General features: G+C 40.2%; 1 protein-coding gene and 1 long non-coding RNA gene across 2 annotated transcripts; one reads left to right on the forward strand and one right to left on the reverse strand.

The window, feature by feature from the left end:
• Window positions 1-6381: 6381 nt before the first annotated feature.
• Window positions 6382-20117, forward strand: LOC112572912 (histidine ammonia-lyase-like). Its single transcript, XM_025252902.1, is given in 25 exon segments — window positions 6382-8890; window positions 9530-9597; window positions 9998-10028; window positions 10450-10524; window positions 11139-11211; window positions 11603-11669; window positions 12112-12136; window positions 12138-12150; window positions 12497-12622; window positions 12842-12981; window positions 13298-13345; window positions 13571-13622; window positions 15050-15145; window positions 15383-15444; window positions 15446-15479; window positions 16273-16331; window positions 16707-16787; window positions 17261-17326; window positions 17701-17779; window positions 18072-18158; window positions 18518-18652; window positions 18831-18939; window positions 19372-19441; window positions 19619-19663; window positions 19665-20117. Coding segments are annotated over 25 exon segments (1815 nt in total). The 5' UTR covers window positions 6382-8842; the 3' UTR covers window positions 19791-20117.
• Window positions 11236-15128, reverse strand: LOC112572914. Its single transcript, XR_003101102.1, has 3 exons — window positions 15030-15128; window positions 13539-13659; window positions 11236-11647 (listed from the first exon to the last, which is right to left on the reverse strand). It is a non-coding gene; the product is annotated as an uncharacterized LOC112572914 (long non-coding RNA).
• Window positions 20118-20707: the final 590 nt, after the last annotated feature.

Here is a 20707-nt window from a genome sequence, read left to right on the forward strand (position 1 = left end):
CTATTGATAGCCACAGATGCTAGTGACATCGCAGCTTATCAGGATCCAGACATAAGGAGCCAAGCGCCATTCTACATTTGCCACAGCCAGACACATTCTTTTGACAGAGGGCTCAGCACGTGCACACAGCAGCAGTTGCTAGAGTCACTGCACTATCAGCCGCCACCCCTATGACATGTTTCAACCCGTAAGGATCAGTGCTCTAAGGGCGGAGGGCCAACGGGATAGTAAATCAAACAGGGTGAAGTACATGGCGTTAGACCAGAGCAATGGGTTCTTTCTATTCAAGGATGCAGTTATGTAAATCCGTTTTTCCGCCGATTCAAGTGTCACTGTTGCTCTTGGGTGGGCGAGTGCTTAGCATCCATTTTAAGTCTGATCGTTTTTTAAACAAGAGCTTCAGTGCTGAATATTTCCTAGAGTGCAATGTGTTCTTAAAGTGAAAATGCTAATACCTGGGCAAGGGCAGGTTATGTGCTAATTATTGTTTGCCATCTCTTGGTCTTTTGGTTAGTGATAGTGACACTGCTTCATAAAGTTGTTACCATACGTGTTAGAGAAGAAACAACTTAGGATTGTCTAGATTAAGGCAGTATTGAAATAAGAAAAGTTGGTTATGGAATAGTAAATCACCCATACTCTGTTTTTATCCTTTTGACCGCATTAAATTAATCGAAATTCATCAGAGGCACTGGCGGTCATTTAGGAACAACATGATCAGTCCTTATATTTTATAAACAATGCCCCTAGTTGTTTTTTTTAGCAGATGGTTAATATGTACCAGTGAAGTAATTCTGCCCCGGAGTGCTTTTCCGTCGCTTCCGTGTTTCCAACCATGTTTCTTTTCGGGTGTTACTTTATCGGTGCGCCCACTTGCGGGTGATCTACCGTGTTCTAGAGCGAGAAAAGGGAGGGTGAAAAAGAAAGAAGGTAGAAAGGAAGAAGAGGAAGAGGGGAGAGAGGAGGAAAAAGGAGTAGGTGGGAGGGCAGAAGAAGAAGAAGAGAAAGAGAAGAGAGAGGGGAAAGGCGAAAGGAAGACAGGAAAGAAAGGAGAGAGGAGCAAAGATACCAAAAACAGAGAAAGGAGAAAGAAGGAAAAAAAAGAAAAAAAAAGGAAAAAAAATGAGATGCATACGGGCACGGATACGAGATGTAAAAAACAGAGTGCAGTAAACGAGAGAAGGAGGGGGAGATTGTGTGCTGAGGTTAAGATCTCGGGTTATTGTGCACAAGATACAACGGACTTCGCATGGCATGCCTTCGATGCACGCAGATTCGAACATCCCTTGCTTCTCTCAAGTGCAGTGACCAATGGTAGTGACCGGTGTAGTATGTTGCCGTAGTTGGGACGGAAGAAAAATTACTTAGGCGTATGAGCCCACCGATTGTGTGTTCACTTATTGTTGATAGCGCAGCACCTACTCTATCATTCCTTCTTTTTAGGTGAAGGTATTGTCAGTTTATTCTATAATAATTATGTCTTGAGTAGACATGCTGAGGAATCATTAGCTGAATTCTCCCATCCTCGTTGCTGGTCAGTGTTAATGGCGAGTATTCGCAAGAGACCCTGGATAGTTCTGGTGGCGTAGGAGAAGAGTCGAGCTGAGTATCTTTTTCTTTGCTCTCTGAAGATAGGCGGCAAGGAAGGATGAAGTCTTGGACAAGCATCACGGTTAGCCAGTCTTTTTTATGGGGCTTCAGGCTTCAGTTTCAGCTAAGCTGCATGTTGATGTAGCAAAGTGAGGCAAAGATCTACCCAGCATAGAAGAAGAAAGTCAGGTTAAACGGATGCTATGCAGAAAGGCACATTGTTGAGGAAAATTTTCAGCTTTATCACAGTTGGTGGAAGCCAAACAGAACAGGAAGAGACTGAGAACTTAGTGTTTGCTATTCAGTGACCAGCCAGCCTAATCCACTGGAGAATTTTGCACAGATTTGCATGCCATAATATAGCTACAGTGTCTGACTCATTTAATGTGGTGATTACAGAAGATAAAGAACAGTCGTTCTGTGTTCTTGGGTTGGTGAGGAGTAGTCTACATTCCTTCCCCTTCTTTGCATGTGTGTTTTATGGCGGAATATTAAATAAAAGAAAAGCACCTTATTATTTTTAATGGGCTGCAATGAGTTGTTGTAGAAAAGAGGAGAAATATTGCTACACTTTATGAAATTAAATGTTTTATCAACCATTGATTAGAAGAATTACCTTTGAGTGCAGTTTTCAATTCTTCTTTCTTTTGACCTGCTGCAATAACATTTTGCTGAATATCATGTCTGCTTTATTGGTGTTGTCGACATTTAAATACCTTTAATGATGGAAGTCATAGTGGTGGTACATACAAATACTAAATTACTAAAGAGCTATCACGTACCAAGCTAGCCTAATAGGGTCTACTTAGGGCTAGATCTTAATATGAGAAATTGCCTTGCATTTGCTACCGGAGATCAATGACTGAATTAAGTGTGTTATAGCACATACAAAGACAAAGATTAATACTCCTCGTGTGCTATGTTTGCAAGGACCAGAGCAATACAATGAGCATTATTGGGGTTTTTTAACACCTCTTGGCGAAGCTGATGTCATGTTCCTGTGTAGTTTGAGATCCTATCAGAACATGAGCGACAGCCAATACATACACATGTATTCCAGTTTCTGGTGTGCTAGCAATGCGAGCATCTATAAATATCGAACGAATAGCACCAGACGGCAAAAATTGTTTCCAACAGTGGAGTTAATCTCTTACCTGCGCCAAAAATAGCTTGGTCACTCGTTCAGACCAAAGTCAGCTTTGGCAGTCTCATTTGACAAACTGATGTGAAAGATTAACGTGCTAAAAGGTCTTACTTTCCACCAGCATATCGAATACTTCAAAGCCTTTCAACCCTTTTATTGTGATAGAACACAGAGGTCGTTGGTGGTTCATTGATGTGATTATCCCTCTCGTTCATGGTAAGATGCTGAAGCAGCAGCTATGGATGCCATCAACAAGAAAGAATCCCTTAGCATCTTTTCTTTGCTGCTGGCAAGTTGGAGATTTGTAACAAATGGTGATGGTTTATTATTACCCAACCCCCACTACCTGGCGTAGCTTTGTTTCAGCAGTGTTAAATACAATGTGTATAGTTGATACAGAGGAGGCATTATAGATATCTTTTTTAAAAAAATGCTCTGTTCCATTTAGCTGTTTTTACAATACAATGGCCACATTGGTAACAGCATTTTTTGGGTGTTGTGAAGCGGGGGGTGTAGGTGTCCTGGATTGGGACTATTGGTTTGTCTTTTCCAGGATACGTACATATGAATATCGAGCCAGAACTTCCGATAAAGGACCAAATTTTGTGTGAACATTGCATTAGCTAAATAAGACATTGCACATCATCTTTTATCAGGTTTGGAGAAACATCAGAAGACGTATTAGGTCAAAATTCCACTTTCCTTACTTGGTGACTATCAAGATGGGATGTGGAAACGATCTCTTACATCAGCGAGACTATCATTCTCCTAATCAGTACCATAGTGCACATTAGTAGCTAAGAAATAGAAAGAAGGGCTGACGATTACTGGCAGGGTAGTAGTAATATAATCCAGGGGGAATTGTTTGAAAGTAAGATGTATAGCTTTTTTGTGGATGCGTATAAATTTTTCAACAAATATTAATTATGTAGTCCTAGCGTTGGGGCCATTTTCAAGCCTGCACTGCAATTTTCCATTATCTTGGCTGCAGATGGACAGTAGTGCACCTAGGTGGTCAAAGTCCTGACCTAAATGGTAGTCTCTTCTAAAGGGCTTAGATTTGCTTGTTTTTGTCTGTCAGATTTATTTGAACGTGTTTTAAAGCTGAATGTACTCCAAAGAAGAAGTGGGTTTGGACTGTGCCTAAAGAAACAAAAAAATGGTAGTTGAAGAAAGTAGTAAACTCAAGGTTGTCAGGTTTCGTGTATCGCAGACTACATACCACACTAAAAGCGGCACTCTGCCATGTCATCGCTCATGTCTTCATATAGGCAATATAGCATTGCTTTTTCTGTTTTGTGTTGCTTTTAGTTCATGTATCACTTTTGCGACAGATTGTGCTGGTGGTATAAAGAGCGAGTGTATGTGTGTTTAGAGGGTGGGCTGAGTGGATGCAACGTTTTGACTGCCCAGCTCTGAGCAAACAGGGATCTCTTATTCTCCTGAAATCTTCACAAAAAACAGCATCGTCACATGCACACCCGGCTACTCATACCTCTACTGTTCATGTTAAAAGGTCCCACGAGAATGTGATCTCAAAATGAATGTGAAATTTTGGCTTTTCTGCGCTGCTGTAATTTAGGATGTGTTTGAGTGCATCACTTTTTGCACTAGTCACAAAGCATCAGCAGATTTTGTTACCTAACTGGTAACCAAAACTCAGCTATCGGGGAAGTTTTTAACGTGCCATTTGTAAAAAAAATACATTGTGAGTCATTAAACCTTTGTAGGTCTTAGCGTTACTTTTCGTGTTGTGGGGAATAACTGTCTAAAATGCTTTGTATGTAAGCCGCGAGACACAACGGAGAAAAGTCTTTGAAACAGAAAATATGAGAGGCTGGGAGAGGCTTCTGTTGACAACAATGTTAATGTTATCGATTGAAATAGGTCAACTCTTTAAACAAAGATCGTTCTCAGATTTCATTTAATTATATCAAACTGGTACAATGCATTGTTATAGCATGATGAAATGGAGTACAAGATTTAAAATGAATATGGTCCATTTCATCTATAATCCTCTGCGACACTTGTCAGGAGTATACTTTGTAACCTCAGTAAATCCGTTTCTGTATTATGGACCAGTCCCATTGCATGGTTGAGAGAAATCAGTAGTGTGGGGCCAGTAATTATTCCATTATTTCTGAGCAAACATGCTAGGAATGAATTACCATTTGTTTACAGATGTTTATTCAATATTTTTTACAGGCTTTTAAAAGTGTTCTGAGTGTGAAAATGTGGAAATGGTCTTGACTGAAGTGATGCAAGTACAACAGTAGTTCTGTTTTATAAATTCTGTGCCAGCATATTTATAGTCATTATTTACCTGTGTTCCCACAGCATTGTCTTCCTCACTTCCTCACTCATCGTTTTTTTTCTTCAAAATCACCAACATGTTCAGATGCAAACTTTATAATTTTCTGTATTTAACAGCAGTACAACCCGATAGATACTTACAGATAGATGGAGCATTTTTATAGCATTTGAACATTTCTCCATTGTTTTTACGTGTGTGCATGCACGAGTGTGTGTTCACATCCATGGGTGATTTCTGCATGCTGCACTGCAGCTTAGCAATCAGTTTTATTGTGATTTTCCTCAAGTTTGGTTAAATATTTTAAAGCCTAGATATTAATGCCTAATGTAAAAGGGCTAATAAATGCTCTGTTCTAGAAGCGCTTTAGTCGATTTTGCCCTCTTGTGTTGAACGCTGTTCATGATTTTCAGCATAATTTTGTCTTTTGGTCACTTGTTTTATCGTAGAATCTTCTGCTGCATGTGTAGTCTCTTTTTTACAGGCTGCCTTTATAATATGGCTTTAAAGAATTTGTTCATTTCAGTACTACAGCATATTCATGTTGTCAGTACTGACATTGTTTTGTCTGGATCGTAGCCTTTACTAGGTTTCTTTAGCGGATCTCTTGTGAAATATGCAGCAAATTTTAGTTTTAGTCTATAGCATGCAGTAGTATTGCTATGTGTTTGGAAGGGTCTGGTAAGAAAAAGCCAGATAACCTATACATGCATTCTTTGTGCTTTCACAGGTTTGCAGTGATTTGTAACATTTCCAGACTGGCATGGAAACAAGGCAATATTTGTCTTAATGACAGCTTCAGACATTTCCTATACAAGTATGGTTTCAATATACAAATATTCGAAGAATGAGAGTATATACGGTATACATCTGAAAGTAAGCATGAATTTATCATGAGTGTTGTGAATGTAAATGGATAGGACATTATGTCTGTCCACGTCTTATTGTGGGAATTAATAAAAAGAAAATGTTTAAGATGTTCATCTCTACTTGTGTCTTCATATGCTTCGTATGGTTGCTAAAAATATTGGACAGTTTTGTTTTTATGTAACATCATTTTCCTTAATAGCTCTGTGAGGATTTTGAATTGGCTGTTTAGGTTTAATTTTGTCAGCTATCCAAGACAAACACTCTCCCCACACCTTACAGTTACAGGTTTTGGCACACCTTTAAACACCTTTAAGGCATGGTAATCTGCCAGTACTTGGGTTTCAAGCATTAAAGACAAGAAGCAGTTTTCTGAAAATGACGACAGTAAACTAGCACTTGCATAATCACACATTCAAAGACATATAAACTTCTTGTACACCCTGGCCTTCAGCGCAGTTATTGGCTGATAGCTGTGTACAGATGTGGAACTATTAGGGTAAAAAGAACTCAGTAATGATTGAGGACAGGGTTTGGGAGGTTGTCAAGATACAAAAAATAACTAAAATCTGATTTGCCATAGGAGCACCTCTTTCAATTGACCTGAGAGGGTTTCTACATCAGAGCTCGGCAGTTTGTGGGTCTTGCAACCCGTCGAGGTCAAAGCGAATGACTGAAGCAAGGACTGGATGTGCGACGCTGCATCTTCAGTTTCAAGTGAAGGCCTGCTACATTCATGCCATCATCTTCTGGAACATCGCCATAAACTCACTTTTTGTTTCGGGCTAGGTCTTATTTTCATGGAAGGACGGTAGCATAGACCACTATTAAGACGTGAAAAACTTCTAGCTTGGAAATTCCATCTACATTAAGAAATGGCAAAGAATAAGAAACATGAATTTCTGTTTAACACACAGCTGATGTGGTTTCAGATAAGATTGTTATATCGAATTCTTATTAATGTCTTTTTCAGTGTAAACTCTCCCTATCTCCATTTTGTGGTTTCTCTAGCAGGAAGATGCGTCTATTGAACATTGTTTTGTTGTTGTTGTTTACACGTCCAAGAATCTGGAATAAACTCGGCATAATTAAAATTATTGTAATCATCTCTAACTGTAAGCTAAAAGCTGCCCCACCTACCGCTCTTATTTTCTCTGGTGAGAATATCCACAGATTCAATAAAGGAGTGTGAAAACAGAGAAGGCAGCTATCTAGGCAAATCTTAGGCATAAACATGTTATCTACCCAAAAGTACTCGAAAACACTAAAATGTGTCAGATCACCTGTGTATATTCCAGAGTCCACGGAGATCAGAACAACCGATATTTGTGGCACGTGATACGTCATCGAGCCCTCGTGATATTTATTTGGTGACCCAGTTCTGACAGAACAGCTTCAGGTAATTTGCATACCCCGTATAGAAGATGCCAAGTTTCATCAGAAATTAAGGGTAGATTCCAATGCACTAATATTAGTAAAATTTCTTATATTTTACATTGATTTGTCAAAATGTCTAGAGCTGAATCTGATAAAGCGAGTGGCACCTGTCTGTATAAATGTCATCTGACGTTTCTGTGCCATAAATGTTGATTCCTCTTATTTATATGCGATAACGCTTTCTTCTATAATAGATGTCTATAGAGACTACATACTAGTTACATGTAGCCCATCAGAAAGGTAGTCTGACATATTTGTGTCTAATGTCGGTGTTTCCTTCAGAGTGTCTTCACGTATCACACGCGTGACTGAACCAAGTGAGCCTGGCGTTCGTCGTACGTCTTCACGTCTTCCGGAACCGATTAGCTCTGCGTTCATTTTCTTCACGTAGTACTGAACTCCTAACCCTGACATTGGTTGTCTTCACTTAGCCTAGTGATTGTCATCTTCACGTGTTGCTAACCCAGTCAGCTGCAAAGACAACACATTGCGATGACCAAATGTGGAACAGTATAGAGCTAGCCTCCCCCTCCCCTAAAAGAGAGCACCGGCCGGTCATGTGTACAAACAGCTGTCGATATATTTTTTTTCTGTTCACGAGACACTCCTGTAGTATAGAAAGGCGCCGAACTGTGTCTGATCGCAGGTGCAGTAGATGTTTGTCAGGTTGTTCTGCCAGAGGTAGCAGCGATTAAATAAACTATGAATAAACAATATTTTCTCTCATTAGGTTAAGCAGCACCTGTTGACAACCGTAAAGAAGCCGTCTGGTTGGCTGAAAACGGGGCATTTCTTACGACTGTTAATTACCCATGCTCTTGCCATTAACTTAACTAGATAAACTTCGGTACCGGACGGCGAGAAAGTAGTAAAGCGGCGAAAGAGAAATACTGGAGACAATTCAAGCTCTAAAGGAAAGGTTACTGACCTCGTAAGCTCCAAAATTGTATGAATCAGGTAAAAAGTCCGCTCAGGGGTTCCTTATCGTAGTTTATCATGACCATATGTTGTAGCCTGATGTCGTCTGGTTGTCCCATGTGACAGGCTCTCTTCCCCCCGCATTTGCGCAGAAAGTGTTTTATCCCTTAACATAAAAACTCCCGTCTTTTGTCGTTGATAACAACTTCTGTCACCCGGTGGACACCATTCTTGTACCCGTCTCTCGCATGTCTCAGTAAGGAGTGTACTGTCTTGTTTGTTGTCGAGGAACAACAATAGTTGAAGAATAAAACGAAGGGATCGGACTGTCGATGTTAGTTGGTCGTAAAGAAGTATATTTGCAGTTTTCAACAAGCTAATTGTCAAGAGAATGAAGCTGTCGGTTCGTGTGCGAGGGGATTGGTTCGCCGTGCCGTGCAAAGGCAACGAGCGGCTGCAGTGGTTGGGGGAGGAGACCTTGCGCAGGTACTACAAGTCCCGGGGAGGGTCCGGCTGCGCGGAAGAGAAAGTGTACGAGGTTCGTAAAGCCAAGGGTGGCGCCATTTTGGATCCTGATGACCTCATCAAAGACGTGCTGGACGACGATGATTTCGTCACCGTTGGTAAGGTTTGGTTTCATCTGTAAGAAATTTCATAACTTTGTTTGTTTGTTTGGTTGGTTGGTTTTTTTTTTGGTTTTTTTTTTACATGACATTCAAATAAAACTTTTAACAATGTTGGTCAAACGTTGGTCCCTGTTTGTCTTGTTGAGAAGAGCAAGAGTCCAGGCTTATAAACTATACGAGAATCGGTTGATGTTCGGGACAATGACCTGGATTGTATATAAGAGGTTGAAGGGTTGAATGTAATTCCAAGGTGGTTGGGTTGTAAACCATTTTTGTAATTTGACAAAAAAGGCGTTGTTTTTATCCACGCGTGCATCAGTTCTAGTCAATGGTATTTTATTTTTATCGTATTTTATTTCATTCCGTGGTGATGATCTATTTGACTATTTAACTATTATTAAAAAGTAGCCTAAAATCTGACAACAACCACACACTCGCAGACCTGTAGAGAGAGTTATTTATACTGCTTCGCGCATGCAGTCTGTAAACATTGGTTTATAAGGTGTAAACAGACGGTCTTCAGGCCGTGCAAAATGTTACTCATTTGGTTCGTGAAAATTTCGTGAAGTTCCATTCCTTGCTGTGAATGCAGCAAATATTGACAAAATGACACAAGCAATCTTTCCTTTGTTACAGTTCTTGACAGTGACATGTCCAGTCCCCATCACTGCTCCAGCTGAAATTGTCTATGTGGAAGAAAAAATGTATCTTTTTTTCTATTTATACGCTCCTTTGAAGGGAGACCCGTCGTTGGCAGAATCGTTAAGCGATGTGTACCTCCTGGTCGCAGATGGAAGCACTGATCACCAAGAAGAGTGATTTCGCTAAGTCTTTCTTACCTAGTGTGACAGTAGTCTTCAACAGGACTTGCAAACGAACCATTTTTTTTAATCTGTTGCACATAACAATAATCATGGTGGCGTTTCTCTGACAGTTGTCGCTGGCTGGTTCAGTGTGAGTGTTGAGGGTGGTGATTGAATGTGTTGCAGTTTATTACTTATGGAGCTCCCAACAAAGAAAAAAAATTTCTGTGTTGTAGATGTAGCTATATAATTTAGCGTCCTTTGAAGTATTACAGGATTGCATTCCTTAACAAATTTTCAGACCGAGCTCAAGTGTCAAGAAGCCTACAGAGGTAAGCTATTTAGCTATGTGCGTGCGTGCGTGCGCGCACGCGAGAGAGAGAGAGAATGTAGGTAGGGAAGAGGTCAGACGAGAAAGGAAGGTAAAGAGAGAATGTGAGAGAAAGTGGAACTTCATCTTCTGCGGTTTCTGATTTGACATTAGAGGTGAAGCTCTGGAGTGCCAGCTGCTTGAAGCTGTTACCCAACAAGCTTTCTTTAATGCTTGGTGCGATTGTGCAGTTATTTAAGAATTGTGTGGTTCATTTTATCTGGTAATCATGAATAGTGCGCAGAGATTTTCTATTTTCAGTACTTACCCTTCCCCCACTCCTGGTATGTAACATGAATTTTCAGGTAGTTAACTTAAATGTACTTGATAAAATCTTTCGTTTAATGTCGTTGATAAAAGATTTCATCATTGCCTTCTTGTAGTTTATTTCCCTGGATGGTAACAGTCTGTCCACTGATGACCTTATGCGTCTTGGCAAGGGAGAATACCTCATCAAGGTAAGTCCGTACTGATTGAGATGTCAAAATGTTAGCTAACTGTCCAATCAAAATGACATTTTAACTCTTCATTTTCAAGAAATGATTGATTTTAAAAAGAGGGAAAATATTGTTTCTGTTTTCATCCTTCAGCTATTGTGTACTCGAGGCTGGCCAAAGTTAAAGACCGATTCTGCTGAAGTCCTTTTGTACAGAGCAGCAACGATTTGCTGATAAAACATTCTAAATCCCCCAATATAACAAGATAAACTAATTTCCGTCCCATGATAAGACATCGACATTCTCGCTGTACACACGAAGGTCAAATCCGTGATCTCTTTGTTGGACATGCACTTGCCTACTGAATGTATGGTACCACGGCTTGTGGACAGATGCCATGTCCAAAAAAATACATCGACAATAATGTGTAACAGCATTTTGTGAGTGTGTAGCGACTGTTTAAACTGTGTAACTATTCATGTTCAATGTACTTCTTCATTAAAAATAAGTTTTATTTTTATTTATGTTGCTTTCTGTCGTCATCAGGAGCGAAAGAGGGAGTCGCTTACCCTCTCTGCACCACTGAAAAATTTGTTATGACAAATTTGTTATGACAGTCTTTACTTATTTTACAGCTGACAGTGGATGCAATACAAAAGGTGCAAAAGTCACGCGACCTAGTGGACGATATTCTGGATAGCAATCAAGGTATTATCTGACAAACAATAGATGTGACACATCAAGATTATTTATTATCTGTATCATCCGACACATCAAAACTTATCTAACCGATTAAACCAATATCTGATACATCAAAACTGTTGCCTGGCATCGATCAGAGTATCATCGATCACATTAAGGAGATTCACAAACTAGTCAGTAACTTTGCTTCTTGGAGGAGGAGATGGTTTCAGTAATTCAATAACTATTATTAAAATTATTAAATTTAGCTTTTAATTCAATAATAAGTGTCTACTACTTCTACTTAGTGAAGACATCATTCGGAGTTATAAATTCTTGACTTTGTGATGCAACAAACACTTCATCAGCTTCATCAGAAGGCTGTTGTCATGGTTACCGAGTGTCGTTTTCGTTTCAGTTGTCTATGGTATCACGACTGGCTTTGGGAAGTTTGCGCAGACGACTATTTCAAAGGAAAAGCTAGTGTGAGATATTACATTTATCTTGTTACCCATGAGAGCGATGCTTTACAAATATCACGAATCACAACAATCATCAGTGACAAGAACAATAACAGAAAAATATCAGCAGCAATAATAATCATGATCACCAATAATCATAGTCAATCGCTTCCATCCTCATTCGTTATTATCATCACTCACCCATCAGTCATCATCGGAGAAGACTGATTTTTAAATTCTATTGTTTTAAATGTGTTCTTCGCTGTTGCTGTTTTGAATAAATAGCTCTACCCCAAGAAATATAGCGTGTGAGATTCAAGGAAAGGTTCTATTCCTGCTTTCACCACTTTACAAGTGGTTATCTTTTATATCCATTGTAAATATATTTTAAAAGCCCTACACGATATTTACTGCAATACTAATATTTGTATGCATGTCTACAACTTCAGTGTTTCTTTTATTTTAGGGAACTGCAAGAAAACTTGATTCGCTTCCCATGCTGCAGGTAAAAACATTAGTATCATTACTTTTTTGAAGAGTTAAAAAGATTTTTTTTTTCGCGCAAGTACTAATTTTCATACAGTTTACAAACCGGCACATGTTGCAAAGAGATGCAGGTGTGACCTACAGGATGGTACAAGGTCTAAGAGACTAAGACACAATTTCAAGACGACTGGTACGACAGGAAAAGTGAACCTAACTATAGACGACCAGACGACAGCTAGCTTTTGAACTGTTGGAGGTATGTTGGCTGATCCAAACCTTTTTCAGCACTATTCGGTTTTCCTTAACCTTTCCAATGATCAGTCAGGTGACCACTCTTTGACGACGACACTTTCGTGTGTTCAAAGGCGTCGGGCCCGGCTTGTCCCCAGAAAGAACCCGGATGTTGCTGGCTCTGCGCATCAACGTGTTGGCCAAGGGGTATAGTGGCATTTCTTTGGAGACACTACAACAATACATCGCTGCCTTCAACTGTGAGCCCCCTGTGCTATTTTTAGTACTAACCTCTCCCACAAAATCTCTTTTTCCACTTTTTATTTCTTCTTCGTTCTCTTCTCCCTCCCTTGCGCGCCCACACGCACACAGCTCCATACTACACCACACAAATGCCTCCATAAATACATGCACTCTAGCACCACTAGAACTGCAATTTTCACTGGAACACTTTCGGTGGTTTGTTGTCCTTGTTTCAGCCTCGTGCCTACCCTGGGTACCAGAAAAGGGTACAGTGGGCGCTAGTGGCGACCTGGCTCCTTTGTCTCACCTGGCCCTGGGCATGATCGGAGAGGGCAAAATGTGGAGCCCCAAGAGTGGCTGGGCAGAGGCCAAATATGTAATTGTCTTCATTCCTGCCTTCCTGTCTTCCTCCCCATCCCCAGTGTCGTGTCTGTGGCCTTAGTAAGGCTTAGTTCACCAAAGACCAGTGAAGACGCCACTGTCCTGTCTGCTGTCTAATGTTTTTCTGCTGATCAGTTTCAACTCTTACACAAAAGGAAAGCAATGAGCAGTCTGTAGCAATTGCATTTTCTTCCATCCTCAACAATCAAATGTCTTATTAGTCACTGTGGTACAATGACCTCACGTGTTTGATGATATTAAGGGTGTTACTCCTGCTTTTTTAAAATAAACATCTTTAAAATCTTTTTCAGGTGCTGGAATCTCACAATCTGACTCCAATCAAGTTGAAGCCAAAAGAGGTCAGTTAGTTTTGGTGAAGCTTTGGTGAAGTTTTGGGGGAAGCTGCTGCGCCATTTCAATATCGCAAGCTATATTAAGACTTAAACAGTTCACCTTACTACAAGTAGTAAAAGTACTTTATGTGATCACAGATTATAAACACCTGTTCTAACCGACTTATGCTAAGTTCTGGAAACGTACGCACTTGCTTACCGTACATTTCAGCTGCTGGTCCCATGTTCCAGGGCCTTGCTTTGATAAACGGAACCCAACTGATTACCTCCCTTGGCGCCGAAGGTAAGGTACCGTGTGTACAGGTGAAGGTCAAGTTTACCTGGAACCATGTACGAGTATTAAGATAAGCGAAAAGCCTCTTTTACATAAATATTTTATACATAGGTATTTTCTGTGTGGTATTTCACAGTATTATTTATTTCAAACTTTTTTCTTTCCAATGGCTTTCCTGAGATCTTGAATACAATATTATCAAGCTTTATCAATACAGGCTTTCAAATACTGCATGTTTGTCTGGTATAAAATGAAATCGGTCACGAACCTACATCAATAATAAACAATCTGAATGCATTTTTTCATAAAGTTATTCACAAAGCTGCTGTGAAGTTAATATTTTAAATAGTGTGTACACTTACTGTGATTTAATTATTGGCCACACTCAGGTGCTGAAACTACTGATGATGATGACTATTATTTTTATTACATTAACGTAATCTCATTCCACAATCACAGAAAATTGTCCAGTAGGAAAAACAGATTTTGTTACTATACCTCCTCTCATAACTTTTTAATTCTAAATATATATTTTACAAACTCCAAACAAATGTTTTGCTATGCTTTTCACGGTGGTAAAGCATTATTTTTTCGCGTGGGAAAGAAGGCAGATTGTGTGACTCAGAGGACTGGAGCGCCAGGCATGATGGGACTGTATATGTTGCAAAAGTGTTAACGAACTGTGGCAAAACTACAGCTTGACCAAATAGAGAATGCTAATTTTTTTAAGTAAATAATGCTGTAAATAATGAGGCCTCCAATAATGTTATAAATATCAAAATGGCCATCAGAGAAAAAAGGTTCCCACCCCTGGTTTAACCGAACAGTTTTAGCACGAACTTGTATTAACTATACACGCGTCCGTTGTTTAACCAGAGAGAGTAGAGATATCTAGCCTCTCTGGTTTAACCATGGCTAACAGGACCTCTAGCTAAGGAGTACAAATTGTATGTGCATCAAAGACCAAACAATATAGGCGATAGTAATTGTAATTACAGTTTTAGGTAGGTAACGATAAATTTTACATTCTAATTCCCTCTGAACTCTTTCCTCTGTCTTGAGTTGTGGTAGGTCATAATGTTTTGTGGGTGAATGATGTCTTTAAAGGTCCATAGGATAAAACTGTTTCTGTCGTCCGATGAATGGACTGTATCGTCGTCTCATCCTTCATCTTATGTACTTTGGGAGGTGGATGTGAATAGCAAAGGTGTTCGAGCACATAAAACCTACCTTGATCTTCGGACAAGGTGTCCTCATAACAACTTACATTATCTGATGAAAAGACAGTAATTCCCTTCTTCGTCTGCGTGGGCTTGTCGAGTTTGTTTTGTGAGCGGGTGTGTGACATTACACTCGTGTCCATTGTTACTCAACGCTTTTTACTCGCCACTCGTCCTCGTTTATTTAACCACTCACCCTGTTTTATCCAACCACAGCCGTGGAGCGCTCCGAGGCCATTGCCCGCCAGGCCGACGTCATCGCCGCCATGTCGCTGGAGGTCCTCAAGGGGACGTCACGAGCCTTCGACAGCAGTGAGTGGCCTCCCCTGTCCATCAATTCTTGTTGCTGTTTGTAGCGGCGGTCGTTAGCGTGCTATATTTATTACTTATTAATTTAGTTTTATTTTTAATGTATTGTATAGAGTTATGATTCCGCATGAAGTGTTGAGGTCCGACCTCTTGGAGGTTTGTTTTAGTTTTTTTTTTGAACTTTCTATTTTCTATTGCGACCTCTCTATGTCACTGTGACCTTTGAACCTTTCGTTTCAGAGATTCAGGCAGTCCGGCCTCACAAGGGACAGATAAAGGTGGCGCGGCAACTGCGTGCCCTGCTTGCACTCGGACACCTTCCCGTCGGAGGTGGCAGGTACGTGCCTGTATTCATGCGCACCATAGTCTCTTCTCTACGCAGACACTAACTGAGACAACTTGAGCCTTTGACGAGGTCTCCAGACACTGGTGTAAACTTTATGAAGTAGACAAGTTGTCAGAGACCTAGAGGAGGTGAGACCTTGAAGTAAGACACTCTGACATAAACAGTTTATGAAATACTGAAAATACTTAAATTTTGGACGTTTCGTAGGATAAGCTTTTCTTTTTTTTAATGGAAAATGCTGAAGGGTCAAACCTATTTAGGGCCCAAAGTCCCAATCCTAGGCAGACCTCGGCCAAGCATGCCTGGACAGCGTGTTGACCACAGTTTCAAAGTTTGGCAACGATAGCCCTAAAAATCAGTAGTTTCCTGTGACTGTCAAAAGTCAAGCTGTGCTCAGAAGTTACTTTCTTGAGGAACATATATTTTGGAGTTCTTGGCGAGCTATTTCCTAGTATCAAGTTAAATATATTGCAAAGTTCCGAGTGTTCTACTCCTCATGCTTTCATAACCTTGATGATCTTACAGATTTGAATTCGGCTATTTTTCAGTGATTGTTTTTGAGAGCAGCATCCATTATTACTATGTTTGTGTTTTTCTTTTTAGTAAAGCGCTTTGAGCCCACCTTAAATGGTTGAGAAAAACATTCTTCTTATTATTATTTTTCTTATTATTATTATTATTATAAGAAGTTCATAATGACATTTCAAGATTCTCTAATGACTCTCTCCTTATTCCTATTATCACAATTTCATAAAAAATGTTTATGCTCCTTTCTTCTTGACAGAAAGTCACAGATTTTGCAACCGTGTGCAAGACGCTTACACACTCAGGTGCTGCCCCCAGGTACGTGAAATATGATATTTTTGTTATTTTTTACTTTGCAACTTACGTAGCGATATATGTTGGGCATACCACCGTTTCAGCACCTGATTAATATTTACAAATTTAGAAGAAAAAAAAAAGTTTATTAACTTCGTTTTTGACCCTATAAGCATCTTTCTCTAATTTTACAAAATTTTAAGAATTTTGTTTATCCAAGAAGATAAACATTGACTTAACCACGATTTTCTAAGATGAGTCTAGTCACAAAAGAACTTTTTATTTATTTATATTTTTATTTCATTTTATTTTTTTGCTTTCGTGTCTTATGAGAGGGATGTCTATCGTTTCCATGAACGCTCCGAGTGTTATTAGTGAATGACAACGACGATGTTGCAGGTGCATGGCATTGTAAATGACACCATTGACTTCGTTAAAGGCGTTTTGACAACCGAAATGAACAGCGCAACAGACAACCCTGTATCCCTTGTTACAGCCACCTAGACTGCAGTGTGCGCGTGCGTTTGTGAAAGACTAAGCCCTCCGCACCAGTTAAAGGTTCCTTAAAGGTCTAATGGAGTGCAGTTCTTGGGTACATTTCAGTACAAGACACTACTTCCCTAAATAAGTATAAATGTCTTTTCCCCTTCTGTTCTCGAGAAACAAACATCACATACACAAAAAAAAGGTTGACAACACTGACGTCAGGATTGTACGTAGATACGTTTACATTGTAAAGAATCCAGCCAATGAGAGAGGTGGACCAGTACATCACGTGTTTGACCTCTTTCTATGCACTTGATGTTTGCATGTGTGCATCTCGAGAACAGAATGTAGTCAAGGAGATTCTGGGCAATAGCCTCCTGTATTGAGCTTTACCTAGTCATTAGAAACAAAAAATATACCCCACTAAACTGGTATCTCCCTTCGTCATATCCTTAACCTGAGCCCAGATGGTCTTTGCTGATTCGAGTGAAATAATTTCAGGCGGCAACTTCCATGGGGAGTACCCAGCGAAGGTAAACTTGCAGAAAAATTGTCCTGTAGAAATAATCGTGTAGGTGAGAAAGTGCTAATTGTATCTACGGATACTTTTACACATCTGTCATTTAATTTCTCTAGACCTTTTACTTTTGTAAGGGTATGTGTGTGTGCGCGCCTCTTTATACGCATGCATCTCGAAAAAAAATGGATGAATTCATCCAGATTTGGGGAAATAGAAATCAGAAAATATATTACGTTGAATAAATCCCACTATTTTATTTGCATGATAAAATATCTTTAATCTTTTTAACATAACTGAAAAAAAGTGAAATTAAATATTACACGACACAACGCCCGATTCGTTTGTCGGGGTATATACACTTATCACTGACTGTGCTTGTACCTGCAGGTGCTGGATTACCTGGCAATAGCTGTACACGAGCTGTCCAACATGAGTGAGAGACGACTTGAGCGGCTGATCAACCCGGGTAGGTGTTAAATGTTTAGTAAAGGCTGTGACGGCGATGATAAGGCTGTGGTGTGCTGTGACGTCAGCGAGGGAGAGGAAGTGTCGGTCATTGTTAGGATTTAGGATTGACTAGTCAGTAGAAAAGTTTAATAGACTAATATTTTACGGTGCAATGCATAATACAGTGCGATATTCATGCTCAAAACATGGACCACGGACCTGCATGACATAGTTATCATCTAGCACAAAACAGAATTTCTGTGGTTTTCCAACAGTCATTCTGACTACTATGTGTGTGTCAACTGTTGCAGCCCTCAGCGAGCTGCCTGCATTTCTGACACCAGATGGCGGACTGAACTCTGGGTTCATGATAGCTCACTGCACAGCAGCAGCTTTGGGTTTGTATCACCTGGTGCGTTATCCAGGCATCAAATACTTGTCGTGGGCATTTAATTATAAAAAATAAACACCATCAATCATAATAAAAATCACAGATTTATGTTACAGGCCGTAATATCTCTGTGGAACTTGATGTATTAATTGACAGCCTTTGATATCGCTATTACCAACTAAATATTAATGCGATTTATAAAAACATCATGTAAACCAAAGTAGATATCTTTTTTTTTATGAAACTATCATTGTGTCCAGCGCCGCAGCAAATAGTAATTAATACAGATACCTTAAAATTCTTCTCAGTCCCTACACCTCGGAGAACATGAATTATTACGCTAACCTGAATATACACATCTTTCAGTGTCCGAGAACAAGGTGCTCTGCCACCCCGCCTCTGTGGACTCCTTGACGACCAGCGCAGGCACCGAAGATCACGTGTCTATGGGCGGATTTTCAGCCCGGAAGTGCCTACGAGTTGTCGAACATGTGGAGCAAGGTGAGCAGCGACATTATCACAGTTAGATTACCGCGTGCGTCCAGTAAAAGGACAGAGTCAGAACTCTCTACACTTTTATAAATTACACCTCCTCTCCCCACGCCTGATGTAAAATGTCTTTAATCAAACGTTGATTAGCTACAAGCCCAACTTTGTAGATGTGTGCTGTGTGTGCCAGTGCTGGCCATTGAGCTGCTCGCAGCATGCCAAGCCCTCGAGTTTCTGCGACCCTTGAAGACAACAGCGCCATTGGAAGAGGTGCACAGACTGGTGCGCACGCTTGTGAAGTAAGTGAGAAAGCGCGCACGCAGACAAACCATGATCAAACGCTTGCCGTTGAGACATGACGAATGTCAACTGTATGTACAGGTGATTTTTGAGAACGACCGCGCAAAACTAATTTTATGCTGCATACAAGTCTGTTTCCTTTGCGTTCCTCTCTGGAAAATGATAGGAGTAACATATACCCACACACTGCGAGTAGTATACGTCCTAATATATGTTTGTGTGTAGTCCTACAAGGACTAAAATGGGTCACCAGCCACAATAGTTTCTGTCCTGCCCAATTCTCAGGCTCCCACTTCTCTCTCTCCTACTTGCCTATCCACGCACCCAGTATGTAACCACTCTAGTCCGACTGCCACACAAACATATCAAACGACACGTACACACATAATATATGTAAATAATTATTTACACTGACACTATTTTTGTCACAGGCCGTGGGCAAAGGATCGCTTTATGGCCCCTGACATTGACGCCATCACCAAGCTCCTGCAGGAAGAGAAGGTACCTCTTCACACCATTCGGTCATTTCTTGTACTCTTTCCAAAATAGCATCATAGTTTGTACATAAAATCGTACCATATAGCATCAATCTTTGTATGTCATCTCCTTCCCATTGTTTGAGACAATTCTGATATTCGCAGTAGAATTTTATCTTCTTTTTTTTTTTTCTTTGGGCAGATCTGGCATAAGGTTAAGCCGATGATTGACCATTACCATTCAGTTCCAAAACATCGAGACACGTGTTTTCTCCCCAACCACGACCCGCATCAACAGTCCACCACAGAATGGACCGACCGCCGTCAAGCGTCGCCGTATGACTCGCACTTCCTCCTTCACCAAGAAGGACTAAGGAGGCAGAACCTTCTGTATGATGGACTAAAGGGCGGCAAGGCTGTCATCACTATGGTTAAAAAAAAGTCTATAAGCAGCAACTGAGGGTTGCTGACAGATCTTTACGAACTTAAAACACACACTAGCACTGGCTGTCAACTGCTGCTGTCACTGCGATCAGAGGCAGGCAGTAAATACTCCGGGCTTCGTGTGTTGAGGCATAGTAATGGGTTGTGGGTTTGGTTCTGGGTTTTGCACTGCTCGGTTAATTATACGCGCAACTGCGAGACCGAGCCAGTGAACTTTGTCCTCGATGTGTGTGGTCTTATAAAAGCTCAACACAAAATGCACATTTATCTGCGCTGTTTAATTTTGCTGCTTTGATGTTTAGGACATCAAATTTCTAGTGTGATAACAACTATTTTTGGGGGTCTAGTTCTTGCAAATTATATGCAATCATGTTCTGGGAGGAGGGGATTGCTTTTCATTGATTCCTTGTTAATCCAGCAGTTTGTAAAATGCTGATATAAATAAGACTTCAAAATTGTATAAACGTAAATGTGTGTTGCATGAAAAGCATTTTGAAAAATGTGGCTTGCCCTCTTCTAATCCCCTCCCTTCACTGCCGCGTGACCGATCGCCAATGTTGTTGGCCTTTTTAATGGCCTAAATAAGGACTGCAGACGAAGCTAGACCCACTGGAACCTACAATTTTCTGCTTGTTCTTTCAGACCTGCATGTTTTTCATGGTTTATTTTGAAGATTCAGGGAATACAATATTAATTTTATATTTAAAAAACAAAATATTGGCAATACTAACCTATGCTGTAATGGTAGATAACAGGCATGCACACGCACTAATTCTTTGAGATACTAAAGTTGATATTCCGCTGTGCTTAGATTTTCATGCTAGTTGTCAGCTTTTGCCACACATAA

This window comes from Pomacea canaliculata, linkage group LG9, assembly GCF_003073045.1.
Source record: "Pomacea canaliculata isolate SZHN2017 linkage group LG9, ASM307304v1, whole genome shotgun sequence".
Taxonomy (NCBI): domain Eukaryota; kingdom Metazoa; phylum Mollusca; class Gastropoda; order Architaenioglossa; family Ampullariidae; genus Pomacea; species Pomacea canaliculata.